Source organism: Sarcophilus harrisii, chromosome 5 (assembly GCF_902635505.1).
Source record: "Sarcophilus harrisii chromosome 5, mSarHar1.11, whole genome shotgun sequence".
Taxonomy (NCBI): Eukaryota; Metazoa; Chordata; class Mammalia; order Dasyuromorphia; family Dasyuridae; genus Sarcophilus; species Sarcophilus harrisii.
Genome location: NC_045430.1, coordinates 247214354 through 247239848, shown reverse-complemented (window position 1 = coordinate 247239848; position 25495 = coordinate 247214354). Strand labels below are relative to the sequence as shown.

Genomic DNA, 25495 nt, shown 5'->3' with positions numbered 1-25495 from the left:
TGCTTCTTTTTTACTCAGAAATTAGTATCTGGCATGTGGTAGTAGGCACTTAATAAATGTTTGTTATCTCATTTGAGCCTCAGAATAATCCTGCACATGCTCATTTTACAGTTGAGAAAACTTAAATAGATTATCAATAAAGTGTCTTACCCAAGGTTACACACTAGTATCTGAAATCAGATTTGAACTCCAATCTTTCTGATTCCAACCCCAATGCTATAGCCACCTAGCTTGGACACTTGAACTAGGATGCTGCCTGTGGTAATGGAAAGAAGTAGACGTTCATGAGTATTGTTGTGACAGTTATCTGGCAAGGTAAGGTCAGGTGAGGGATGGTTTGTTATAAAGAGTTCTTTAGGCCGGAAGGAGCCAGTAGATAAGAAAAGAGTAAAGTTAAGAAAGAGAGAGCTAGATGACCAAAGGAGCAATCTGTTGGAAAAGACTGCAGGGGATAGAATCAAGGAAGCTACAGAGACAAAGATAAAAATTCTATCTTCATCTGAGACAGGAATGAAGAAAAGTAGTGAGGAAAGATGCTCCTTTAATATGAAAGAAGGATGGAAAAAAGAAAATAGCTTCAATTTGGCGGTTTAAATACTCAATTGTGGGAGAGAGGTTTGCATTGGAGGGTTTGGAACAGCTACTGTGAAGAGTAGGGAGGAATAATACAATTGCCTTGCTGCAGTGAGGGTCCAGTTGAGATCAGACATCATAAACCTAGAGTGGACTAACCCATAATGGTTTAAAGACTTTTTCTAACTCTGATGTGTAGCAAGTGTATAGGAGGAATAGAGGAAGCAGAAAGTGATGGTATCCTCTTTTGTGAATCGACTTCAGCTCATATCAAAGATGTGGGATTGGAAGGATCTGTAGAATTCATCTATTTCAACCCTCTTATTTTAGAGGTTCAGAAACTGAGACCTAGAGAAGTAGCAAATGACTCTTTAGTGTTTCCAGCATTTCTCCTATTCATGAAGTTGTAGTTCCTATAATCTTTTTTAAAGGTATTTGTCCTTTAATCACTTTTGTGGTGATTCTCTGAGCCTGCTCCGAGTCTTCTACATCCAGTGTAAAACAATGTTTTAGGCCTCCATGGATAGAGCTAAAAATAAGATCTGGTGGAACAAGTGGCAAATTATTTACTTGGAGAACTCTGAATATGTTATTTTAAAATTACCATAAATGATTTATGCACTACTTACTAGGGAAATGCAGAGCTTTCTTGTGACTCTTAGCTAAAGATACGACTGTATTTTTTGGACTCTAGTTTTGTGGATTGTTCTATTTTTTTTTTTTTTAATCAAAATTTCTCCTTCTACAGACTATTCTCTATTTGGGATATTGCTCTTATCTCACAGGCAGGTGATATTGATATTCTTCATTAATTACTTCCTTGTTTTCCAATAGCACTGAATAAATAGAGTGGATGTGTGTGTGTGTATGTGAAAGAGAAAGAGGGGGGGGGGAGAGAGAGAAAGAAAGAAAGAAAAGGAAAGAGAGACAGAGAGAGAGAGAGAGAGAGACGAGAGAGAGAGAGAGAGAGAGAGAGAGAGAGAGAGAGAGAGAGAGAGAGAGAGAGAGAGAGAATTTACTTATTATGCCCTCTAAAAAAAATCACTGGAAGAGGGTCATTCCTTTCCTTAATGATGGGGGCAAAGAGATTTTCGGATTCTACAAGGAAATTCATCGCAGACAATTCTACTTGTTAGGTCAATATCTAAATCAATAATTATTTTTTCCTGATCTAAGTGTGAGCTCATTAGTATAGGGAACTTGGTGTGGAAATTCTCTCCACCAATATAGATTAAATAATGCTTAATATAGGAATTAGAATCACAGTTATCCATCTTTTCTTCTACAATTCTATTAATTTGAAAAATATCTTTAATTTACCAAGGCCTTGGGAGATGATGTGAATTGTATGTGCTATCAGGACATTGCCAGGTTTGAACTCTTGAGCTTAATCAGCAGGTCAAATCCTTAAAATCTATAAGGGCAACTTCAAACAAAAACCAATCTGATGCTTGCTTTCAAGGAGTTTACATTATGCTGGGGCTGAGATGATGAGATGATGCAGAAACTATGTGTCTGAACAAATCCCTCAGGATCATAAGTCTAGAGCTGGCATGCACTTAAGCAGAGGCAATCTAATCCAAAACGACTCATTTTTTACAAATGTGGTAACTGAGGTCTAGGGAAATCACATTTATTGCACAAAAAAGCCAGGGTCCTTTGACTTCAGTGTTCTTCCCACTGAACTACAATGACCCTGCATCTCTCTAAGCCCGAGTTCCCTTACTTGTAAAATGAATCAGTTGGACTGGATCAAGGGTTCTTCAATTTTGTCCGTGTGTGTGTGTGTGTGGGTGTGTGACAAGAACCCCAGCCTATGGACTCTTTCACAGAATGTTTTTGTTTTTGTTTTTTGCTGAGAGAATTGGAGTTAAGTGACTTGTCCAGGGTCACACAGCTAGGAAGTGTCAAGTGTCTAAGGCCGCATTTGAACTCGGGTGCTCCTGACTTCAGGGCTGGTGCTCTATCCACTCACAGAATATTTTTAAATGCATAAGGAGAGATACACAGGATTGCAAACAAAAGGTTGGTGAAAATAAGGATTTTTATTTTTCTCAGCCAACTTCGCGGATTCACGGCCCCATCTTTATGGGCCCATCCGCCTGGCTTGAGCCTTGACTTGCCCCTCAGCAATCTATCCACGAGTCCCAGGTGATGGGTCCTGGACGAGGTGATCCCTTAGGCCCCTTCTAACGGCACCATTTTTTCTTTTCTCTTTTGACATCCGTCCTTCGAGCCCAAGAACAAGGTGCAAATCCCGCGGGTCTGGCCAGTGGGTGAGTGGTGACGTCAAGGCCGGCCGGGAGGCCTGACGGCTGGAGGGGATGGGAGGGGTAAGAAAGGGAGGAAGGGGGAGGGAACTAGAAGCGTCAATGAATGACGGCAGCTGAATGAGGAACCAGCCCAGGGCCGGGCCTGAGAAAGCAATGGCGAGAGGGATTCCTGGGGCGCGGGCGGCAGCGGCAGCAGAAGCTCCAGCTCCAGGCCGCCGGAGGCTTGCTCTGTGCGCCCAGCGGCCCCAGCGTGCCTAACTCCGGCCAAGTCTCAGCAACTCGGCGTCCCGCCAACCTAGGCCAGCAGGGCCGGAGCCGAACCTCCCTCCCCCCAAGACAGAGGCTGAGAGCGCCCGCCCTTGAGGAGTGGCGGCCAAAAGACGCGCGCGGCGAGCGGGGAGCCGGGATCCGCGGGAGCCTCAGCATCCGCCCGAGCTGCCGTATCCCCGAGAGCCGGGAGCCCCCTCTCGCTGCCATCGCGGACACTTGCGCGGGGGAGCTCCTCTCCAGTGGGAGGGTGCAGCCCCGGCTGCTCCCCGGGAGCGCGCGGCTCTCCCCCGCCCCCCACCCCTCGCTCCGCTCTCCGGCCGCGGTGCCCTCTCCCCGGCCGCGGGGTCGGAGCGCTGGCACATGCCTAGCGGCCGGCTCCGGGACTAGCCCCGAGCAGGCAGGGTCCGGGGCGGCGCAGCTCTCCTTTCGCCGCCCATGTGCGCAAACCCCTCACGCAGAGAGGGGGATCCGTTACCAGTCTCCGAGGGACCGGCCCAGCCCAGCCTTTTGCGCTCGGGGCTTTGCCCGCTCTCGGCCCCACGCCCGCCGCGCAGCTGCCCCGGAGGGCATTTAGAGACTCCGGCCGCGGCCGCTCTTGCACCTGCGATCGGAAGAAGCCCCCGCTCGCCCCCCGCGTTCTGGTTCGCCGGAGAGAGCCTGCGCCCGGGTGAGTTAGTGTTGTTTGTGTTCCGGCGGCCAGCTGGTCTTGCATCCAGACTCTGGGGCCGGAGACTCGGGGCGCGGGAAGCCCCGGGAGCACTTTGCCTCTATAGTTACCCAATGGTCACCTTTGCTGCATGTTTTGCTGTCCGCAGGGTTTTTTTTTTTTTTTTTTCCTTCTATACAATTTCCTTCCCCTTTTTCTTCTCCCCCCTCCCACCCCCGTCTTTAATGTACAGAGGGAAAAAAAATCTCGGGATGTGTGTGTGTGTGTGTGTGTGTGTGTGTGTGACAAAGACAAACAGAGCTGTTTGATTCTTTGATTCTTCACTTTGCGAACACCTCGGACGTGGCTGGTACCGCAATCCTAACCTTACTGTCCTAGCGTGTGCCTGGGTCAACTGGCTTATCTGCATAACAAATGTACAGATGCTGTGACAGCGGCGGGGGGGAGGGATTGTTATAAGGAGCGCAAACGGCAACAACCACTAGAATTTAGTTTACAGACACGTGAGGGACATAGATCGGGACACCCTCCCCGAGCTCCGGCACCGTCTCCCGAGTGTGCTGTATGACACTGAGACGACCTTCAAGGAGCCAAGTTGTGGAAGGCTGAGTGCCCAGACTTCCTGGATCTCTCCTCCCTTCCCCTCCCTCTTAGCCGGAGAGAACTTCATTTACATTTCATCTTAATCACTTATCTCAAAAACAGAAATTTCTTGGAATAGACGGGCATTAAAAAGCACTTGTTTCTTTTCCTTCCTGCAATGGATGTTTCTAAGCTTCTAGGTTTCCTGGGAGCTCCCCAAATTCCGTGATCTTATTAGAGTCCTTTCCGGTCTTCCCAAGCATTTAAGCTTTGCCCTTACACTTCCCTTTCTCCCAACGTACTTATTTATATTCATGCTGTGGTTCTCTTTAAAATGTAAATTCCTAGAGGAATTTTTGTCTCTTTTTATAGATTGGCCCTGCTTTGTTTTCTCGTGTTTAGCCCCAGTACTAAGTGCTTAATAAACGCTTGCTGATTGGTTCATTAGAAACGCTGGCTCTTTGAGGGTAGAATTAAACTTGGTTTATCCGTCCTAGGGCAAGCACTGGGCTTTCTATATCCTAGGTGGAAGGCTTGTTATTTAGTTGGTTTTTGTTTGGCTAAGGGTTTTTAAGAACAATACTTTTAAAAAAAAATTTTAATACTTTTTTTTTTAAGCCTCGGATACCTGGTGACATTATCTTGTCAATCAAGCCTTCAAGTCTTAGATTAGAGGGTGATCCCTTGGTGCGTGTTATGTATATGCATATATACACACACACTATATTTGTACACACATACACTACTATTACAAATATTCTTTTTTTTTTTTTTTTTTTTACAGTGGGAGCTCAGAATTCTCTTAAGAAACAACCTTGATAAATTAATATTATAGTCACATTTTGGAGTTTTCATTTTCTACGCCAATTGTATTTTAATATCTCCTATTCATTTATCCCCTTTTGATTGTGACTATAAAGAGCACAGGGGACTTCCACAACTCCTCCTCTATGTTATTTGTGGATACAATAGCACAAGTCAATTAAAAAAACTCAAAACCTTCATTTTAGTTAAAAAATTAAATCTCTTTTCACATTGATTGCTTTTTAAGCAGGAAGTGGTGAGAAACTTCATGAACTGACCAGGCTGTTAATAGCAGAAGGAAGAGAGAATTGAAAGGCCTAGATTACCAGTAAAACTACTGAACAATTCAGTGTATTTACAAAGTCTATGTGCAGAGACAGACTTGATTTCTAGACTCCACTCTGTCATTGTCACCCCTTTTGGAAAATGCAGGGCTTGGACCCGTTGGCTGTTTTCTGAGGATCCTAACAGAGTCAGTGTCCTGTTTTTCTGACTTTGAGTGGTGATTTGTAGGAAAACTGCTGATTCTGCTGTTGTATAAAGGTACTGTTTGGGCTGACGAACCAGTTTCATTATGAAAATAACAAATCTGTTATAACTCTAAGCCAATTTCATTGGAGTTGAAAACTAAAAGAGATGTGAATTTAAGGACCGTGATTATCTTTAACCTTGGTGAGGTAAATTCATGAACTTCAGCTGGATTTTGGCAGAGGTGAGTTTTTCATCTGGCACTAAAATGAATATTATATCCTGTTTGGTACTTCAAGGAAATAGAGGATTTGGTTTCCTGTGTCAAACAAGAGTTGGAGAGATATTGGCTAATAAGAGATTGTGTTTCTAATTCTGTTTTGGGGGGAGAAATAAAAAGACTGGACTAGGTTTGAAGTTGAGTTCTGGCTATGACCTTGGGTAAACCATTAAATTTCTTCTTAATTGCAGAGTAGCAAAGCAAGACAAGCTAGCATAGCAGATTTGGGTTTATGTGGGGCCTGTCACCTATATAGATTGTATGATCCAAGGCAAACTAAATCCAAGGCAGACTAAAAAAAAATTCATTCATCTTCAATAATATTTTATTTTTTTTCCAAATACATGTAAAAATAGTTTTCAACATTTATTTTTGTAAAACTTTGAATTCTAAATTTTTTCCCTCTTTTCCTTACCTCCTCCTCCCCAAGATAGCAAGCAATCTAAAGTAGTTTAAATATGTGCAATGCTTTTAAACATATTTCCATATTTGTCATGTTGGGCAAGAAAAATCAGACTAAGAGAAAAAAAAAAAGAACCACTCCCCAAAAGAGTGAAAATACTATGCTTCAATCCACAATCAGTCTCCATAGTTCTCTCTGTGGAAGTTATTGCCATTTCAGAGCACTTCTTTTTGCACTTTAACTTGATTATTCTTTAACTTGATAAATCAGAGATAAGTTGCCCATATGAGTTGTTACTCAGAATCTATATCCCCTGGGAGTTCCCCACTCTGATAAAATCTCAAAGTCTGGAAAGAAAATGGAAATAATTCCTGTTTTGTCTTTCCTTTCTATGAAGATAGAATTTGGCAATTTGTGAAAGCATCCAGCTACTTATGCAAATATTTACTGGTTCATTGATGCATACCTCCAAAACACTTATGTAATTGTTGCATATGTATTGGTATCTAGGCCCTGAGGGTAGTTCTGACCAAAAAAAAAGATTGATCTTGTAGCCAATCTGGTGATAACTTTCTTCATGACTGTTGTGCATTGTTCTTCATTTTGTCTTTGGAGCCAAACAGGTCAAGCCTCTGAAGGACAGCACCATAAATACTTGATAGTATTTCCCATCTAGTCTTCACCTTCGATTCAGTTCAATTAAACAAACATTTTGATTAATGAATCAATGATGACTTATGAAATACCTACTCTATGTCTGACCTCGTCCTAGGCTGGGGACACAGAGACAAAAGCACAATAATCCTGTCCTCAAGGACTTATCTTCTACTGTAATGAAAGTAGGTAAGAGTCTCCAAATTGAGCAAGGCTAATCATTGGACATCAGGGTTACAGTCTTGCTGCACTGGTCTTTGAGGTATACCCAGCTTGGTAGATTCTGTTGGCTGGCATTGCCTTCGGGAACTCTGGTGTCACCTCTGCAATGTGAGACACTGGAAATCTAATACAGATCCATTATTTCTTCCTTTCCAAACTCAAAATTCTTAATTGCTTTTCACGGATGAATGAATGAATGGATAAAAAAGGCATTTATTGAGTGCTTACTTATGTGCTACAAGCTGGGGAGAAAAATGCAAAAATGAGACAATCTCTACCTTTAAAAAACTTCCATTCCTTGGAAATAATGGGAAACAACACTTATAGGAGAATGGTGGCCTGGAAAGGGAGCTTTAACTGTATTAAGTAGATCTATAAGGTAGCCAATAATATGCTGTTTTAAAAGCAATAGTAATATTATTCTTTATTACCGTGCAGGATTTGATTACTTAAGCAGGAGACAAGAGGAAGGGAGAGGAGAACTATGGCTGACCATTAATTATGCATATTCTCACCCTGGTATGACTTTATTCCTTCATCAAGTATTTCCCTTTGGAGAGCAAAGTAGAAAAAACATGGCTATAGGAAGATGGCTCACAGGCAAGATTCTTGTACACACAGAAGGACGCTAATTTTTTTCTTTTGACCTTAAAATGAAATGAAAATTTATGAGAAGTTTTAGGACTTTAATTTAACAAACACATATATTCAAATTCAATTAAACTCAAGTATTTATTAAGTATCTATTATGTGCTAGGCACTATAATAACCATAATCTGCTGAAATGCAAAGCTCTCTGTAGAGTGGGAAATAAACTTTGATTTCAGTATTCTACTAGTAAACCTTACTATTCTCAATGGGTAAAAATCAGTTTCAATTTTGAAAAATAAACTGGCTATTTTGCCACTATTTAATATTACCCTAAGTGGGGCTCAGCTCTGTCTATGGTAGCTGCAATTTTTGTCCAGAGAAGAGAGCAGTATTATTTTAGAGTGTGGGTTCCTAGAGGGCTGAGAATGTGATACAGTGGAAAGAGCACTTAGGTGACGTTACCTGAAGAAAGCCACCTTGTTTGTAAGATACCTTAATCAAGTCCTTTAAATTTCCTGAGCCTTAATTTCCACATTTATAAAAGAAGAGGCCTGAGATTCTGACATCCTTCCCATCTGCATATCTCTTAGCCTATGATGAATTGTCAAATAATAGAAGAAATTGTTGGCTAATTTATCTCCTGATTCTTCCCAGGTCTGCTGTGCTTCTGCCCAATTTAAACTGATCTGACCTGTTGAATGCAGGAATACTGGTCAAAAGCCTTGAAGTGTATGTTTGGCAGATGATGGGGGAGAACAGAGCTGTCAACTGATTTGCTTGGTGAACTTCTGGTATTAGGAGACTACTTACCCCATTAGAATACAGTTAAAGCAGGCTGAACTGAAATGTAGCTGTTCAAACATGATAGCAAAAACCTGCCTGTCTTCTCCCTTCCCCCTTCTCACATTTGTAACCAGTCTGTTTGGAGGAAGGTTAGGAGTGGGAGGGAAAAGGATATGAGTCCATGTTATCAATCTCTTTTTTTAATAGTATTTTATTTTCCCAAATACATGCAAAGATAGTTTTCACCATTCACCTCTGCAAAACTTTTTCAAAATTTTCTCCCTTCCTTCCCCTCCTTCTCCCTTCCCAAGACACTTAGCAATCCGAAGAAAAGATTAAACATGTGCAATTCTTCTAAAACCTATTTCCATATTTGTCATGCTGAGCAAGAAAAATCAGATCAAAACGGGTAAAACAACTAGGGAAAAAAAAACCTCAAGCAAACAACAGCAGCAGCAGCAACAAAAAGGTGAAAATACTGTACTTTGATCTGATCCATATTCAGTCTCCATAGTTCTCTCTCTAGATGCCGATGGCACTTTCCATTCCAAATATATTGGAATTGCCCTGAAATTACTTCATTGTTGAAAAGAGTCAAATGTATCACAGTTGATGATCACATAATTTTGTTGTTACTGTGTACAATGTTCTCTTGGTTTTGCTCACTTTAAATCTATCATAGTTGATCATCACATAATCTTGTTACTGTGTACAATCTTCTCTCTGGGTTCAGCTCACTTCGTTCTGTATCAATTCATGTAAGTCTTCCCAGATTTTTCTGAAATCAGCTTGCTCATCTTTTCTGATAGACAGTGCTCTCAATCTTAAAAGTGGTTTATTGAACATGCAGTAATCTGCCCAAATAGTCCACCTTTTCGCTAAGAGGAGGTCATCCTAGAATATTTTCAAAGGGATTGGGTCTCATTGTTTTGGAAGTATAATATAGGAAGTTAGTTGCTAAGTGTTTCCTGGACTATCTGCTTTAATGAATAGCTAGGCATTTGTGTAGTGACCAGCGGCTTTATAAGCATATAAACAAGCAGTTTGCAAAGTCTTTGATATATTTGTTTTTGGCTAACATTATTCATTTGCTGAATGTCAATTTACTATCCTTTTTTTTTTTTTAAACGGGCTATGATGTTCTGAGCCAAGGAAAAATCATTATAGTAACATTTGCTATTTGTTAATTAAACTATTTCTTAAAGTTTTTATATAAATAAAACTTGGCTGTGTCCTTGGTAAGGAACAGATAGATAGATCAAAAGATGTTTGGATAAATAGATTGGCATCTGGACTGACATTTAATAACAGATGCTGTATCTGCCTCACGGGAGTTCATTTGGTCTTTCAACACTTGAAAAGAGACAGGAGCTCAGGAAAAATTCACATTGAATCAAGTGTTAGGAAAAATCAATCATAATCAAAAAGATTTGGAATTTTTTTGGAGGTGAATAATAAATTGTGGTGGAATAAGTTGTGGTGGAAGTTAACTTCATTCTAGTGAGAACCAGATTTCTTTTTTTTTTTTTTTTTAATCTTTTCCCATAACTTTTTTTTTAAATTAAAGCTTTTTATTTACGAAACATCTTCCTGGGTAATTTTTCAACATTGACCCTTGCAAAACTTTCTGTTCCAAATTTTTCCCTCCTCCCCCAGGTAGTCCAATTCATGTTAAATATATTAAATATTTATTTAATTAATTAATAATTAATAAAAAAATTAAATAAATTAAAATATGTTAAATCCAGTATATGTATACATATTTATACAGTTATCTTGCTGCACAAGAAAAATCTGATCAAGAAGGGGAAAAAAAACTCTGAGGAAGAAAACAAAATGCAACAAAAAGAGTGAAACTGCTATGGTGTGTTCCATACTTAGTTCCTAGGGTCCTCTCTCTGGGTGTAGATGGCTCTCTTCATCACTGAACAATTGGAAGTGGTTTGAATCTTCTCACTGTTGAAGAGAGCCAAGTCCATCAGAATTGATCGTTGCCATGTACAATGGTCTCCTGGTTTTTCTCATTTCACATAACATCAGTTCATGTAAGTCTCTCCAGGTCTCTCTGAAATCATCCTGTTGGTCTTGAGAGCCAGATTTCTTTATGGAGGAGTCAGTTTGTGATTATGGATGCCTTTGAGCTTCGCGGATAGATCAAACTTCCCAAAGAGATTTATTAGAGTCCTTCTAAATATGAAGTAGCGTGTGGTGGCATTTCTCCAATGAGAAAAGAAACTTACATAATTATTTATTTGTTAAATGTAGCTCCTAAGTTGGGAGAGGAGTTAGATGACCAGTTTTGAAAATACTAGTTTAGTTTTCTATTTAGTCATTCTTGGAACAATTGCTTCTAGGCCTGGAAAATTGGAAACCAAACAATCTGTTAATCTATCAATTTATCTTACCATCTATCTGTATATACCCATATAGCATGTTCACATTTACATACATATATATGTATCTTTCCACATATCCATATATATGTGTATGTGTCCATGTGTGTGTATGTGTGTGTGCTAAGCCCTGCAAATCCAAATCCAAAAAAGTAAATCCCTATTAACAGGAAGTTTACACTCTAATTAAGAGGGGGAATGATGGAACAGTTCAGTGGGGTGAGAAATGAATAGAAGAGCGGACTGGCTGGACACCCTCCTTAGAGATTTTGAGAGGAGCTCTTTGTTCCACTTTCCAATCAGAGGGCTCCCCGCACAGACAATACTGATCAGGTATAATTAGAATATCAAGGTTGGGTCAATCTGGAAGGAAGATGAAAGTCCTGGTGATGGCATAATATCTATATTTCCCCGTGAAAGATCAATTTTAGCCCTTTGGTAAATTCTGAAAATTTGAAAGGGAGTGTGTAGTACAGCAAGGAAGGCTTAGTACAAGCAGGAAGCAAGAGGTTTGGGTTCTTCTGTGGGTTATAAATAACTATATGAACTTCAGGGAGTTATTTGCTGTCTTTTGGCCATTTTTTTAAATTTGTAGGTTCCTAGTCCAGTCTTTAGAGCCCATCTAGTTTAACCCCTTCCCCTTCCTTATTTTACGGATGAAGAAGCTATGTTTACGATGCTTCATTGATTTTCCTAAGGTCATCTACATAATAAAAAGTGGAAGAGCCAGGAATCAAATTGATATTCTCTGACTCTGTGCAAGTGATCATTCCCCTTCTCCCTCCCTCTAAATTCTCTGTTCTAGCATTCTTTTATTTTTTTGGCCATTGGAAGACAGGGCTGTCTTTGCTTGAGGGCAGGTATGTGGCTTTGTGAGTTCAAATCCAGTCTCAGACACTTATTAGTTGGGTGACCCTGTGCAAGTCGCTTAATCCTGTTTGCCTCAATTTCTTCATCTGTAAAATTAGCTGAAGAAGAAAATGGCAAATAGGATCCCAAATGGGGTCATGAAGAATTGGGTCAGGCTGAAATGACTGAACAACTGGGATATAAGGACCAGTTCTGTGAATAGGTTTCAAGGGATATGTGAATCTGAATGTGAAAAAAAAATGCATCTTTCTTTCCATTAGTATCTAACTGAAAATTGACATTTTCTTCAGTTATGAATTAGAAAAGAAAATATTACTCTTGAGAGGTTCATAGGCTTTTCCAGGCTACCAAGATCTTGACACTAGAGAGGTTAAAATGGCTACATTAGTATTTTCTTCAAGGCTCAGTCCAAGTACTTCCTCTTACACAAAAATCCTGCCTGCACCCCACCTGAGAGATTAAGGTACTCCCCTTCCTGACATCTATATGGGTATACCTTATATGTTTTTATCAGGGTCTATGCTCTATCCATTCCTTCTCTCCTCCTCCCCCATGCCTTGTAGGATGTAAACTACTTTAATTCAATGATTGTTTCATTTTTAAATTAATGACTGCTTAATAAATGCTTGCTGAATTCAGTTGAAGAAATGTTTTTCATTTGGGAGTGTGGGTATAAATTTAAAAGTAAGGTTCATCATTACAGAAGATGTTGTTTGTCCTGGACTCTTACTGTGGCTATAGTGACTGACCCATTTGAATCCTGAATGTGCATGAAAAATGAATGAACAGTGAACTCCAAAATCATCAACCTAACTGATGTCCTTGCTGGCACACTAGCCAGAATCTCTTCCAGATGGAGTGGTCTTTTGATGTAGCAGGATAATTTAGTCTGCTGTAGGTACTTGCAGTGATGAGGTAAAGAGGCGATAGGAGATGAAGTGAGCAGTTAGGACCTTTTGGTTTGGTTTAGTTGTTCAAATTAAGGGGCAGCTAGATGGTACACTGGCCCTGGAGTTGGGGGTGTTGGTGGTAGTGGTAGGTTAGTAGGGTGATACCTAAGTTTAAATTTACCCAGACACTTAACTGTGTGACCGTAAGTCACTTAACCCTATTTGCCTCAGTTTCCTCATTTGTAAAATGATCTGGAGAAGGAAATGGGAAACCACTTCTAGTATCTTTGCCAAGAAAACCACAAATAGGGTTATAAAGAGTCAGACATGACTGAACAACAACAAAAAATTTGTTTAAAGGTTCATGATGGGAGGAATACAAGAAGACTTTTTTTTTTTTTTTTTTTTTAATTAAAGTAGAAACTCCAAGGGAAAAAAAAGTAAGCAAATTATTGGAAGCATTCTGGAAGTCACGATTTTTGTTGTTTGGCTCTTCAGTCTGAGAAGAGGTGTTGAAAAGAGCGTCTCTCACCTAAAGATCTGCCCTATTTTGTCCTGATCTCTGAAATCTGGGAAGCCACATCTTCAAGGGGGGGGGGGGACTTGTTTTGTTGTAGATGAGGTGTTTGTTTACTGCTACTCTGTATAATTAATTAATTCTGTTACTCTGCATCTTAGTCATTGCATCTGAGCCACTCTTAGGACCTCCTTGAGGGGATGAAGTGATAAAGGGGGATTTTCATAATGTCATCGGAATCCTTAAGGGTTGGGATCAAAAAATGGTTTTAATGTTCCAGAGGAAATATGCAGGATAATGATTCAAAGGAAAGGCTTGGGGCGTGCGGGGAAGGAAAATGAGCAATTTCATTCTGTGACTCACAGGTTAACAAGGCTATCTGTTCTTTTCAGATCCAAGGCTCCTAAGACAGTTGATAGAATAATTTGGAAAAGTAGTTTAGACCAAATATTCAACAGACTACTTTCTAAGTTTTTAATCTCATTTTTCTAGCTGAGGTTAATCTTGTGATGCAAATGCTGAATACTAATGGGAATTTTACTTATACTTTTACTTATTTTATTTATAATGAGACTTTAAAAAAAATGAATATCTATAAGCAGTAAATAGCATCTATTTCATGAATTAGAAGTGCAAGATGCTTTCCAAATCATTGGGTCCACCTCCCACCCTGTGTTTTATAGATAAAGTACCTGAGGGCCAAGGAGCCTAAATATCTTGTCTACTAAGATTACCCAGGTATTAAGTAGCAGACATAGACCTTCATCCTCCAAATGCAATGTATATTTTGTTATATCTTGTGGTTTACCGTCGTGCTAGAAAATTGATAGTGGGCTAGGGTTTTATGCTTCTCTGCAGTCAGAGGTTTTGAATGTGGGTGAGTAATTTCTACTGGTGAGAGGTTGTTGCTGAAACATAACTTTTTAATATGGTGCTGTGTTCCCTGTCATAATATAGTGTCCCAAAAGTCTTAGTGTAGTTTTAACCTTTAATAGTTTAAAAGTTTGGGTTTGGGGGGGGGGAGGGAGGAGGGAGGAAGGGAGAATCTGATCCTTTTGTCTCTGATCTGGCTTAGTATTTCATCCTGATCAGCTCATACCCTAAATTGCTTAGTTACTGGCTGGGTACTTTGGTAGGTGTAGAGAGGGATATAATGAAAACAGGCTTTCTAGGAAATTCTGGGTGTTTCTCAGTGAAAATAAATTATATTTGTATTTTATTTGTAAAATGCAGCCTCGGGCTTGAACTGGGAGCCATCTGGAATTAAAAACTGAGAAAATCCAGCTAATCTCAAAAGTGATGCTAGAATTTCACCCTTTCTTCATATGAGTGATGTGCATAAGAATAGATTTTCCCAAACATGCAGATAATTCCAAGGTGATAAATAAACACCCTATCCTATAATTGGGACTTAAGGGTTTCTATTTTGTGATTCCCAAATCAGGTCCATGAAAGAAAATCTAAATGAAATGACTTGTTTTCTATATTTATCTATTTTAAAATATCTTTTATTTTTACATTACCTTGATTTCTAACTATTTTAAAGTTAAATTAAGATATTTGTTCTTCATCTCTTTTAGTCATATCTGTGTCCTTGTGACCCCTATCTGGGGTTTTCTTGGCAGCGATACTGGACTGGTTTGTCATTTCTTTCTCTCAATCATTTGACAGATGAGAAAACTGAGGCAAAGTTTAATGACTTGCCCAGAGTCACACAGCTAGTACATGTCTGAGGACGATTTGATCTCATAAAGAGGAGTTTTCCTGACTCCAGACCTGACACTCTATCCACTATACAATCTATTAAGCTTTAATAGCTTAAAACTAAATTAAGCCTTTTGGGATACCCTGAGTAAGAGTTATATGACACACAAAGCTCTTTATTCTGATTCTTATCTTGTTTTTCTTTATTTATAGTTAGCTTTAGAAAGTTTTGTTGATTTGTGTTGTACTCTTCCTAGTCATTTCTTGATAGGTGTCTATTTCCTTCAACCTATTTTGAATTCTGTCTTATAACAAAGAAAATTAGTGGAGCAAAATGAACTAACATAGCAACTGCAACTCAGAGTGTATACTGCATTTGGCACCCAGGGAGATCTTCCTCTTCCCTCTTTCTCCTTCTCTCCTGAGAAGAGGGAGGCACATTTTATCAGCTATGTTTATGGATCAAGATTGGGTATGATAATCAGTGAATTGATCTGCCTTCCAGTGTGATTTTCTTCATAGGGTACTTCAGCTTAACTCAGATAAAAATCATTCCTCTCTCCCTCCCTCCCTCCATCACTTCCTTCCCTCTCTCTCTCTCCCTTCTTCCCTCTCCCTTCTTCCCTCTCTCTCCCTTCCCTTCTTCCCTCTCTCTCCCTTCTTCCCTCTCTCTCCCTTCCCTTCTTCCCTCTCTCTCCCTTCTTCCCTCTCTCTCCCTTCCCTTTCCCTTCCCTTCTTCCCTTCCCTTTTCCTTCCCTTCTTCCCTTCCCTTTTCCTTCCCTTCTTCCCTTCCCTTTCCCTTCCCTTTCCCTTCCCTTTCCCTTTCCTTTCCCTTCCCTTTCCCTTTCCTTTCCCTTCCCTTCCCTTCCTCCGGATCCCTATCTCTGTCTCTCTTTTTTTCTTCCTGCTTTTGACTTCTGTTCCCTTATTGAAGTGCATCCACAAATGCCAGGGATTCTTTCTCACTTATTATCCCCCTTGGCGACTTTATCTCCAGATGCCAGAAACATTAGTGAACAAGCCAGATTTTCCTGTGTGTTCCTGTTCAGCTGATGACTTATATTGATTTTTCTGAGGTAGCAGAGGATTTGTTCAAACAAGGGTCTCAGAGACCAACTAGTGCAAGCTCAAAACATTTAAAAGACATTTCTGTGCTGGATGAAATGGAAATTGAGTGATAAATATTTGAGTAACTGTATTTTTTTTTCATTCAAAGAAAGATGACTGAACATCCATATAAGGAAAGGAAGAAATAAACACATAACTGGAAATTTGCACAGTAGCTAAAAATGATCACTAAATTATACTATTCTTCTTTAGAAGAAAAGATGAGTAGATTTGTGTGTGCACTATATATATATATATATATATATATATATATATATATATATAACATTCTCTATATACATATCTAGTGAGAGATATATGTATATATCTATCTTTCTATCTATATTATAACTGTTATCCTTTGAGAGCAAAGTCTATGTTTTACTTTGTTCCCCTTTGCTTAAAGAGTCATGAACACTGGTATTGTAGAGGGATTCTGTTTTGCTACAATGGCACTAGATGGTCCTTGAGGCCCTACCCATTCTGGTATTCTTGATCTGTCTTAGCACAGTGACTTTCATGTGGTAATGCTTATTGCATGTTTAAACACATATCAGGAGTTATTCACTGACCTTTTATAAAATTTCCTGTATAAGTGGAAGATTTATAATCAAAGATGGAATTACATACTCTTGAGAATTACAAAGTACTTTACATACATTCTTATTGAGTCTCACAATAATCCTGTAAAACAGGTAACTGGGTACTTTCCCCCCTCATTTTATAGATGAGAAATTGAGGACTTAGAAATTATGACTTGCTTTTGGTTACAGGGTTTGTGACCGTGGTGTGGGATTTAAACCCGGGTGTTTCTTGACTTGTAGTCCAGGGCTCCTTCCCTTTATACCAGGATGGGTAGTGGAAAAGGCAGATAAATCATGGAAAACAAGGGATATTTATGCTACACTATACCATATTGATTTCAATATAACTTATGGCTGTACAGTGGTGTTATTATAAATTAAAACTTGGGTACTGAACTATAATTACCAAAGAGGAAAGGTGGAAATATTCTGATTTATCTTGCTACCTAAATTAAAATATTTTAATGCATTCCCTTAAAGGGTAAGACTATTGACATTAACTATTATTGGGAATGAATGGGAAGCATATATTGGGTGAAATTTCAGAGAGGCAGATTTTTAGGCTTAATAAAAATTTCCCAATTATTAGATCAGTCCCAAAGAGGAATGGATTGATTGCTTTGGAAGATTATGCCTTCCCCTTTACTGGAGTTCTTCAAGTAATGGCTTGGTGACTACTTGTCTAATATATTGTAAAGGGAATTCCTTTTCTGGTGTGGGTTATATGATGACTTACTGAGTGAGGTCCTTCCAACTCTGAAATTTGGTGAGTCTAATCTCATAGGAAGAGTACTAGATTTAGAGTGGAAGAACTTGGGGTCAAATCCTGTTTCTCTTATTACTTCTGTGATCTTGAATAAGCCATCATCTTCTTTGGATGTCAGTTTCTCCATTTATGAAAAGATATGAGAGAACTTTATGATTTTTAAGGTTTCTGCTAACTCTAGATCTTTTTTCTTTTTGAAGAAGGAGATAGTAAATGAAGACTGTCTCCTAGGCACTAGACTTCTGGGTTAGTGAAAACAATCCTCATACCAATACAAGAAAGGATTCTTATGCTATTAAGGTCTTGTGGGAAGTCTTGGGGGTTTTTGGTTTGTTTGCATGTTTTTTTGCTATTGTTTTGTTTTTTGTTTGTTTTTTTGATATAAAAACTAGAACTTACAATTCATCTCAATGAGAACATTAGTCTGGGAAGCTGAAGGAAGGAAGAAAGGGTTTTCTGGGAGAGAATTGGTTCTGTTAGGTCTCTTAGGGTTTCCTGTGATAGGCCAGGAGGATGTGGCCCTAGCCATGTCCTCATTTGTTAAATGTAATATTTAACATAACTGACTTGGGGGGTCAGAGGATCTGGGTCCAGATTCTGGCTTTGCTCCTTCACCTTAATGATGACCTTGGACAAGTCACTTAATATCTTTAAAAGCAGTTCTAGCTCAAAAATCCAATGATTCTGAATTTTAAAGTATAGTTAAGTTGTTTTAGTTCAGAACAAATTGTGTGGGGTGACATATTAGTAGGAAGTTTATAAAATGGGTGGGAATAGTGAGGTCCTGGATATCGTATAATAGTAGAAAAAGTAACTGCTCCATAGAACATAATGGTTTTCCTTTCATTTCCTTCACTGAAGCTAAGAGAGGAGTTTAAGACCAAGACTGTAGCATTTTTGCATCAATTCTTTCATGTTGTAAATTGCAGAGTAGATGCTGATTTTCACTGGTGGAGTTTTCTCACCTGGGAGTTCCCAATACTAATGAAATCACAGGTCCAGTTCCTATCACTCTCCTTATTGCTATCCCTATACAGGATGATCCAAGAGTCTTTCTTCTTAAAGCTTAACACTGCCCAATAACTTTTGGGATACCCTATATTTCCTATGTAGTAAGAGACAGAAATCTTAGGGATTCTAGTAGTATTATAAGTGGGATTTAACATTTTTTTTAAACACTAGACAAACTCAGCTTTAGGTTCTTAACTTGGAGTCTGTGAACTTATAAAAAATTCTGGTAATTGTATTTCAGTATAAATGCTCTCCTTTGTAATCCTATATATTATATGTTGTGCATTGAAAAACATTGTTCTAAGGAGGCTTTAGACTTTTTAAGTTTTATATATATATATATAATATTTATGTACATTCATATTTATCATATTTCCACAATAGCCATGTTGTGAAATAAAAATCAGAACAAAAGGGAAAACCATAAGAAAGAAAAAGCAAACATACACAAAATGACAATAGCATACTTCCATGGAGATTCAGACTCCATAGTTCTTTCTCTGGAGGTGGATGGGTTTTCTGTCATGAGTCTTTTTTTTTTTTTTTTTTTTTTTTTTTATTTAATAGCCTTTAATTTACAGGATATATACATGGGTAACTTTACAGCATTAACAATTGCCAAACCTCTTGTTCCAATTTTTCACCTCTTACCCCCCCACACCCCCTCCCCTAAATGGCAGGATGACCAGTAGATGTTAAATATATTAAAATATAACTTAGATACACAATAAGTATACATGACCAAAACATTATTTTGCTGTACAAAAGAATCAGACTCTGAATTATTGTACAATTAGCTCTGAAGGAAATCAAAGATGCAGTGTGCATAAATATAGGGACTGGGAATTCAATGTAATGGTTTTAGTCATCTCCAGAGTTCTTTTTCTGGGATAGCTAGTTCAGTTCATTACTGCTCCATTAGAAATGATTTGGTTGATCTCGTTGCTGAGGATGGCCTGATCCATCAGGACTGGTCATCATCTAGTATTGTTGTTAAGTATAATGATCTCCTGGTCCTGCTCATTTCACTTAGCATCAGTTGTGTAAGTCTCTCAGGCCTTTCTGAAATCATCCTGTTGGTCATTTCTTACAGAACAGTAATATTCCATATTTTCATATACCCAATTTATTCAGCCATTCTCCAACTGATGGACATCCATTCAGTTTCCAGTTTCTAGCCACTACAAAGGGCTGCCACAAACATCTGCAATACAGGTCCTTTCCTTCTTTATAATCTCTTTGGGATATAATCCCAGTAGTAACACTGTGGATCAAAGGATATGCACAGTTTGATAACTTTTTGAGCATAGTTCCAAACTACTCTCCAAAATGGTTGGATGGTTTCACAACTCCACCAACAATGAATCAATGTCCCAGTTTTCCCATCCTCAACAATCATATTATTTTTTTCCTGTCATCTTAGCCAATCTGACAGGTGTGTAGTGGTATCTTAGAGTTGTCTTAATTTGCATTTCTCTGATTAATAATGACTTGGAGCATCTTTTCATATGACTAGAAATAGTTTCAATTTCTTCATCTGAGAATTCTGTTCATATCCTTTGACCATTTTTCAATTGGAGAATGGCTTGATTTTTATAAATTAGAGTTAATTTCATATATTTTGGAAATGAGGCCTTTATCAGAACCTTTGACTGTAAAAATATTTTCCCAGTTTATTGCTTCCCTTCTAATCTTGTCTGCATTAGTTTTGTTTGTGCAAAAACTTTTCAGTTTGGTATAATCGAATTTTCTATTTTGTGATCAGTAATGATCTCTAGTTCTGCTTTTGGTCATAAAACCTTCCCTTCCACAGGTCTGAGAGGTAAACTATCCTATGTTCCTCTAATTTATTAATAATTTCATTCTTTATGCCTAGGTCATGAACCCATTTTGACCTTATCTTGGTGTAACGGCTAATATGGATCAATGCTAGTTTCTGCCATATTAGTTTCAATTTTCCCAGCAATTTTATCAAACAGTAAGTTCTTATCCCAAAGCTGGGATCTTTGGGTTTGTCAAAGACTAGGTTGCTATATTTGTTGACTGTTTATCCTTGAACCTAATCTATTCCACTGATCAACTAATCTATTCCTTAGCCAATACCAAATAGTTTTGGTAATCTGCTCTATAGTATAGTTTAGATCTGGTACAGCTATACCACCATCATTTGATTTTTTTATTAATTCCCTTGAAATTCTGGACCTTTTGTTTTTCCATATGAACTTTGTTGTTATTTTTCTAGGTCATTAAAATAGTTTTTGGGAGTCTGATTGGTATAGCGCTAAATAAATAGATTAGTTTAGGTAATATTGTCATCTTTATTATATTTGCCTGCCCTATCCAAGAGCATTTAATATTTTTCCAATTGGTTAGATCAGACTTAATTTGTGTGAAAAGTGGTCTGTAATTTTGCTCATAAAGTTTTGATTTTCCTTGGCAGATAGATTCCTAAATATTTTATATTATCAGTAGTTACTTTAAATGGAATTTCTTTGTAACTCTGACTGTTGGATTTTGTTAGTGATATATAAGAATGCTGATGACTTATGTGGGTTTATTTTATAACCAGCAACTTTGCTAAAGTTGTGGATTATTTCTAATAACTTTTTAGCTAGAATCTCTGGGGTTCTCTAAGTAACTATCATGTCATCGGCAAAGAGTGATAATTTGGCTTCCTCATTGCCTAGATTCTTATTCTTTAATCTCTTTCTCAGCTCTTATTGCTATATAGCAGTTTCTAATACAATATTAAATAGTAGCTGGTGATAGTGGGCAACCTTGTTTCACTCAGATCTTATTGGGAATTGTTGCAGTTTGTCTCATTACATATGATGCTTACTGATGGTTTTAAATAGATGCTGCTGATTATTTTAAGGAAAAGTCCATTTATTCCTATACTCTCAAGTGTTTTAATAGGAATGGATGTTGGATTTTATCAAATGCTTTTTCTGCATCTATTGAGATGATCATATGGTTTTTGTTAATTTGGTTGATTGACATGGCCAATTATATTGATAGTTTTCCTAATATTGAACCAGCCTGCATTCCTGATATAAATCCTACTTGATCATAGTGTATTATCTTGGAGATGATTTTCTGTAGTCTTTTGCTAATATCTTATTTAAGATTTTAGCATCAATTATTCATTAGGGAGATTGGTCTATAATTTTCTTTCTTGTTTTCAGCCTACCTGGTTTGGTATCAGTACCATGTCTGTGTCATAGAAGGAATTTGGTGAGGACTCCTTCATTCCCTATTTTATCAAAATTTATATAGCATTGAGGGCCAATTGTTCTTTAAATGTTTGGTAAAATTCAATGTAAATCCATCTGGTCCTGGGGATTTTTCTTAGGAGTTGTTTATATTCCTGTTCTATTTCTTTTTCTGAAATGGGACTATTCAAGCAATTTACTTCTTCCTCTGTTAGTCTGGGAAGTCTGTATTTTTGGAGGTAGTCATCCATTTCACTTAGGTTAGTCAAATTTATTGCATAAGTTGAGCAAAATAACTCCTTATTATTTCTCTAATTTCCTCTTCATTGGTGGAAAGTTCTCCTTTTCATTTTAAGACTACTAATTTCATTTTCCTCCTCCTTTTCTAATCAGATTTTACTAAAGGCTATCTATTTTAGTTGGCTTTTTTTCATAGAACCAACTCTTAGTTTTATTAATTAGTTCAATAGTTTTTTACTTTCAATATTTTTAATTTCTCCTTTTATTTTAGAATTTCAATTTAGTATTTGATTGGGGTTTTTAATTTGGTCTTTTTAGTTTTTTTAGTTGCAAAGCCCAATTCATTAATCTTTTTCTTTCTCTGTTTTATTCAAGTAAGCCTCTAAGGATATAAAATTCCTCTTATTACGGCTTTGGCATGCATCACAAATTTTGGTATGATGTCTCATCATTGTCATTATCTTGAGTGAAATTATTAATTGTATCTATAATTTGCTTGCTTCACCCAATCATTCTTTAAGATGAGATTGTTTAGTTTCCAATTACTTTTTGGTCTATTTCCAACTTTTTGTTGAATGTAGTTTTATTGCATCATGATCTGAAAAGAAAGCATTTACTATTTCTGCTTTCTTGCATTTAATTTGAGGTCTTTATGTCCTAATATATGGTCAATTTTTGAATAGGTTCCATGAACTGCTGAGAAGAAAGTATATTCTCTTCTATCTCCATTCAATTTTCTCCAAAGATCCAACATACCTAATTTTTCTAATATTATATTTACCTTTAATTTCTTTCTTATTTGTTTTGTGGTTTGATTTGTCTAATTCTGAGAGTGCAAGGTTGAGATCTCCTACTATTACAGTTTTGTTGTTCATTTCTTCTTGCAACTCTCTTAACTTCTCCTTTAGGAAGCTTGAGTGCCATACCACTTGGTGCATATATGTTTAATATTGATATTGCTGTTGTTTATGCTACCTTTAGCAGGATGTAGTTTCCTTCCTTATCTCTTTTAATTAGATCAATTTTTACTTTTGCTTGATCTGAGATAAGGATGGCTACCCCTTGTTTTTGACTCACCTGAAGCATAATAGATTTTGCTCCAGCCTTTTACCTTTACTCTATATGTATCCCCTGCTTTAAATGTGTTTCTTGTAAACAACATATTGTAGGGTTCTGACTTTTGATCCAGTCTGCTATCTGCCTCCTCTTTATGGGGAGTTCATCCCATTCACATTTACGGTTAGAATTACTAAATCTGTGTTTCTGCCATCCTAATAACCCCAGATTGTGCTTTACTTATTCTTGCCTCCCAACCCTCTTCCTTTAAACTTATGTACCCTCTTGTATCAACTTATCCTCTTTATAATCCTCCTCCCCCTTTGAGTCTTTCCTTCCTTCCTTATTACTCTTTTTTTTCCCTTTTCCTCTCCCCGTTTTAATGAGGCGAGAGAGAATTTTCTCTAAAACAAATGTCAATTATTTTTCCTTTGAGCTAACTCTGATGAGAGTAAGATTCACACAATGTTCCTCCCTCTCTAAATTCCCTCAGATATGATAAGGATTTCCTTAGCCTCTTTGTGGGATGTGGTTTCCCTTTTTATCCCTCCTTCCCACCTTATTCTGCCATCATCCCTTCCATATCTACTTCCTTTTTTATGTTATATCAGTACTATCAAATTTTACATGTATTTTTTTTGTATATCCACAACAGAAATACAATTCTCAAGAGTTATTTTTACCTTTTTCTGCATCTCTTGAGTTCTATTCTTGGAGATCAAATTTTTTGTTTAGTTCTGGTTTTTTTCTTCAGAAACAAATGGAATTCATTTGTTTCATTAAACGTCATCTTCTTCCCTGGAAGAAAATGCTCAGCTTAGCTGGGTAGTTTATTCTTGGCTGCATCCCAAGTTCTTGTGCCTTTCGGAATATCATATTCCAGGCCCTTCTTTCCTTTAATGTAGAGGCAGCCAGATCTTTGGGTGATCCTTGATTGTGGACCGTATTTAAATGGTTTTTTTGGCTGCTTGTAAAATTTTTCCTTAATCTGATAGTTCTGAAATTTTGCCCAATATTCCTTAGGGTTTTTATTTTAGGTTTCTTTCAGAAGGTGTTGGCGAATTCTTTCAATGCCTATTTTACTCTTCTGATTCTATGTACATCTGGGCAGTTCTCTTTGATGATTTCTTGTAAAATAGTATCTAGGCTCTTTTTTCATCATAGTTTTGGAAAGTCCAATAATCTCAGATTATCTCTCCTAGATCTATTTTCCAAGTCTGTCATTTTAGCAAGTAGATAATTCATGTTTTTCCAGTTTGTCATTTTTTTGGTTTTGCTTGACTGATTCTTGCTGTCTCAATGCATCATTAGTTTCAATTTGTTCAGTTCTAATTTTTAAAGAATTATTTTCTTCATTAGCTTTTTTACTTCTTTCTGTATATGTCCAATTGGAGTTTTTGAATGTATTGTTTTGGTCTGTGGAATTTTTTCCATTTCACTAATTTTTTTTTTTAGTGAATTATTTTCTTTTCCAATTACAGATCCTACTTTCTTGTAGTTCTTTGTCTTTTCCAAATCACAAATCCTACTTTGTAGTGAATTCTTATTTTTCCAATTCAGTATTTCAGGAAGTTGTTGCTCTCTTGTAAGGCTTCTCTTCCTTTCCCATTTATCTTCTAACTCTCTTTGAGACTTTTAATGGCCTCTTCTATGAGAGCATTATGTAAAGGAGGACAGTCTGATGCATTTTTGCTGTTTGAGGTCTCTTCAGGTTTGCTGACCTGCTCTTTTCTGCATAGAAGCTGCTCGAGTTGTTCTTTTCATCTTTTTATTCATGTTTTAAAGCCTTTAGGTGAGTCCCCAGGCAAGGGGTTACTAGCTTCCTCTGCAGAGCAGGAAAGATGTAAACCGATTTCGGCCTCGAGTAGTGGGGAGTGCTCTGAGGAGAGTTTTCCTTCCCCAAGAGGAAGTGGATTCAGCACTGGCCTAGCTATCAAACTGCTTAGTAGGGCTGAGTGGATTATCGATTGCCTCGCTCGAGAGACTAAGTGGTGAAAGTGTCACCGCCCAGGCCGGAGCCTCTTGTGGGACTGTGGAGTATAGCAGCTGAGCGCAGAACGCAGACAGCCACAAACTCTGCCCAGTGTCTCTGCCTGATGCAAATCGGCCCTGAAAGTCTCTATGGCCCCAAGCCGAGCTCCCCTGCGCAGATTGAGGCTAACCTGGCTGCGTCCTCCTGCCGTGCAGGATCACAACTGCCCCTAAGGAAAATCCTCTACTGCGGGTTGGGCTGCGCGCTTTGCTGAGATCTGTGCCTTCACCCTGGTTTGAGACTCTCCTCGAACTCCATTTCTCTCCCAGTCTGCGCCTTGATCTCCCCTGGCCCCGGAACCAACCTTTTGGCGAGACTGCAGATTTTCTTCGCCGTGAGTTGTTCTACTTCTATCTTTACGAATTGTAGCAGTCAAGACTATTTTTGAGGCTCGATATAATATTGATAAAGAGGGTAAGAGAAGAGCTTAGAAAGACGCGTGTGTCTTCTCCGCCATCTTGGCTCCGCCCCCTGTCATGAGTCTTTTGGAATTGTCTTGAATCATTGTATTTTTGAGAAGAGTTAAATCTACGATAGTAGATC

The 25495-nt window shown here is 38.1% G+C and overlaps 1 protein-coding gene across 1 annotated transcript in view; it reads left to right on the top strand.

The window, feature by feature from the left end:
* The first annotated feature begins 284 nt into the window (after positions 1–284).
* LOC111721175 overlaps positions 285–25495 on the top strand; it is a 105154-nt gene continuing 79943 nt past the window's right edge. Inside the window, exons 1-2 of the mRNA XM_031940245.1 lie at positions 285–315; positions 2969–3783. Coding sequence (XP_031796105.1) covers positions 285–315; positions 2969–3690 — 753 coding nt within the window. The 3' untranslated portion in view covers positions 3691–3783. The remainder of the gene's footprint in view (positions 316–2968; positions 3784–25495) is intronic.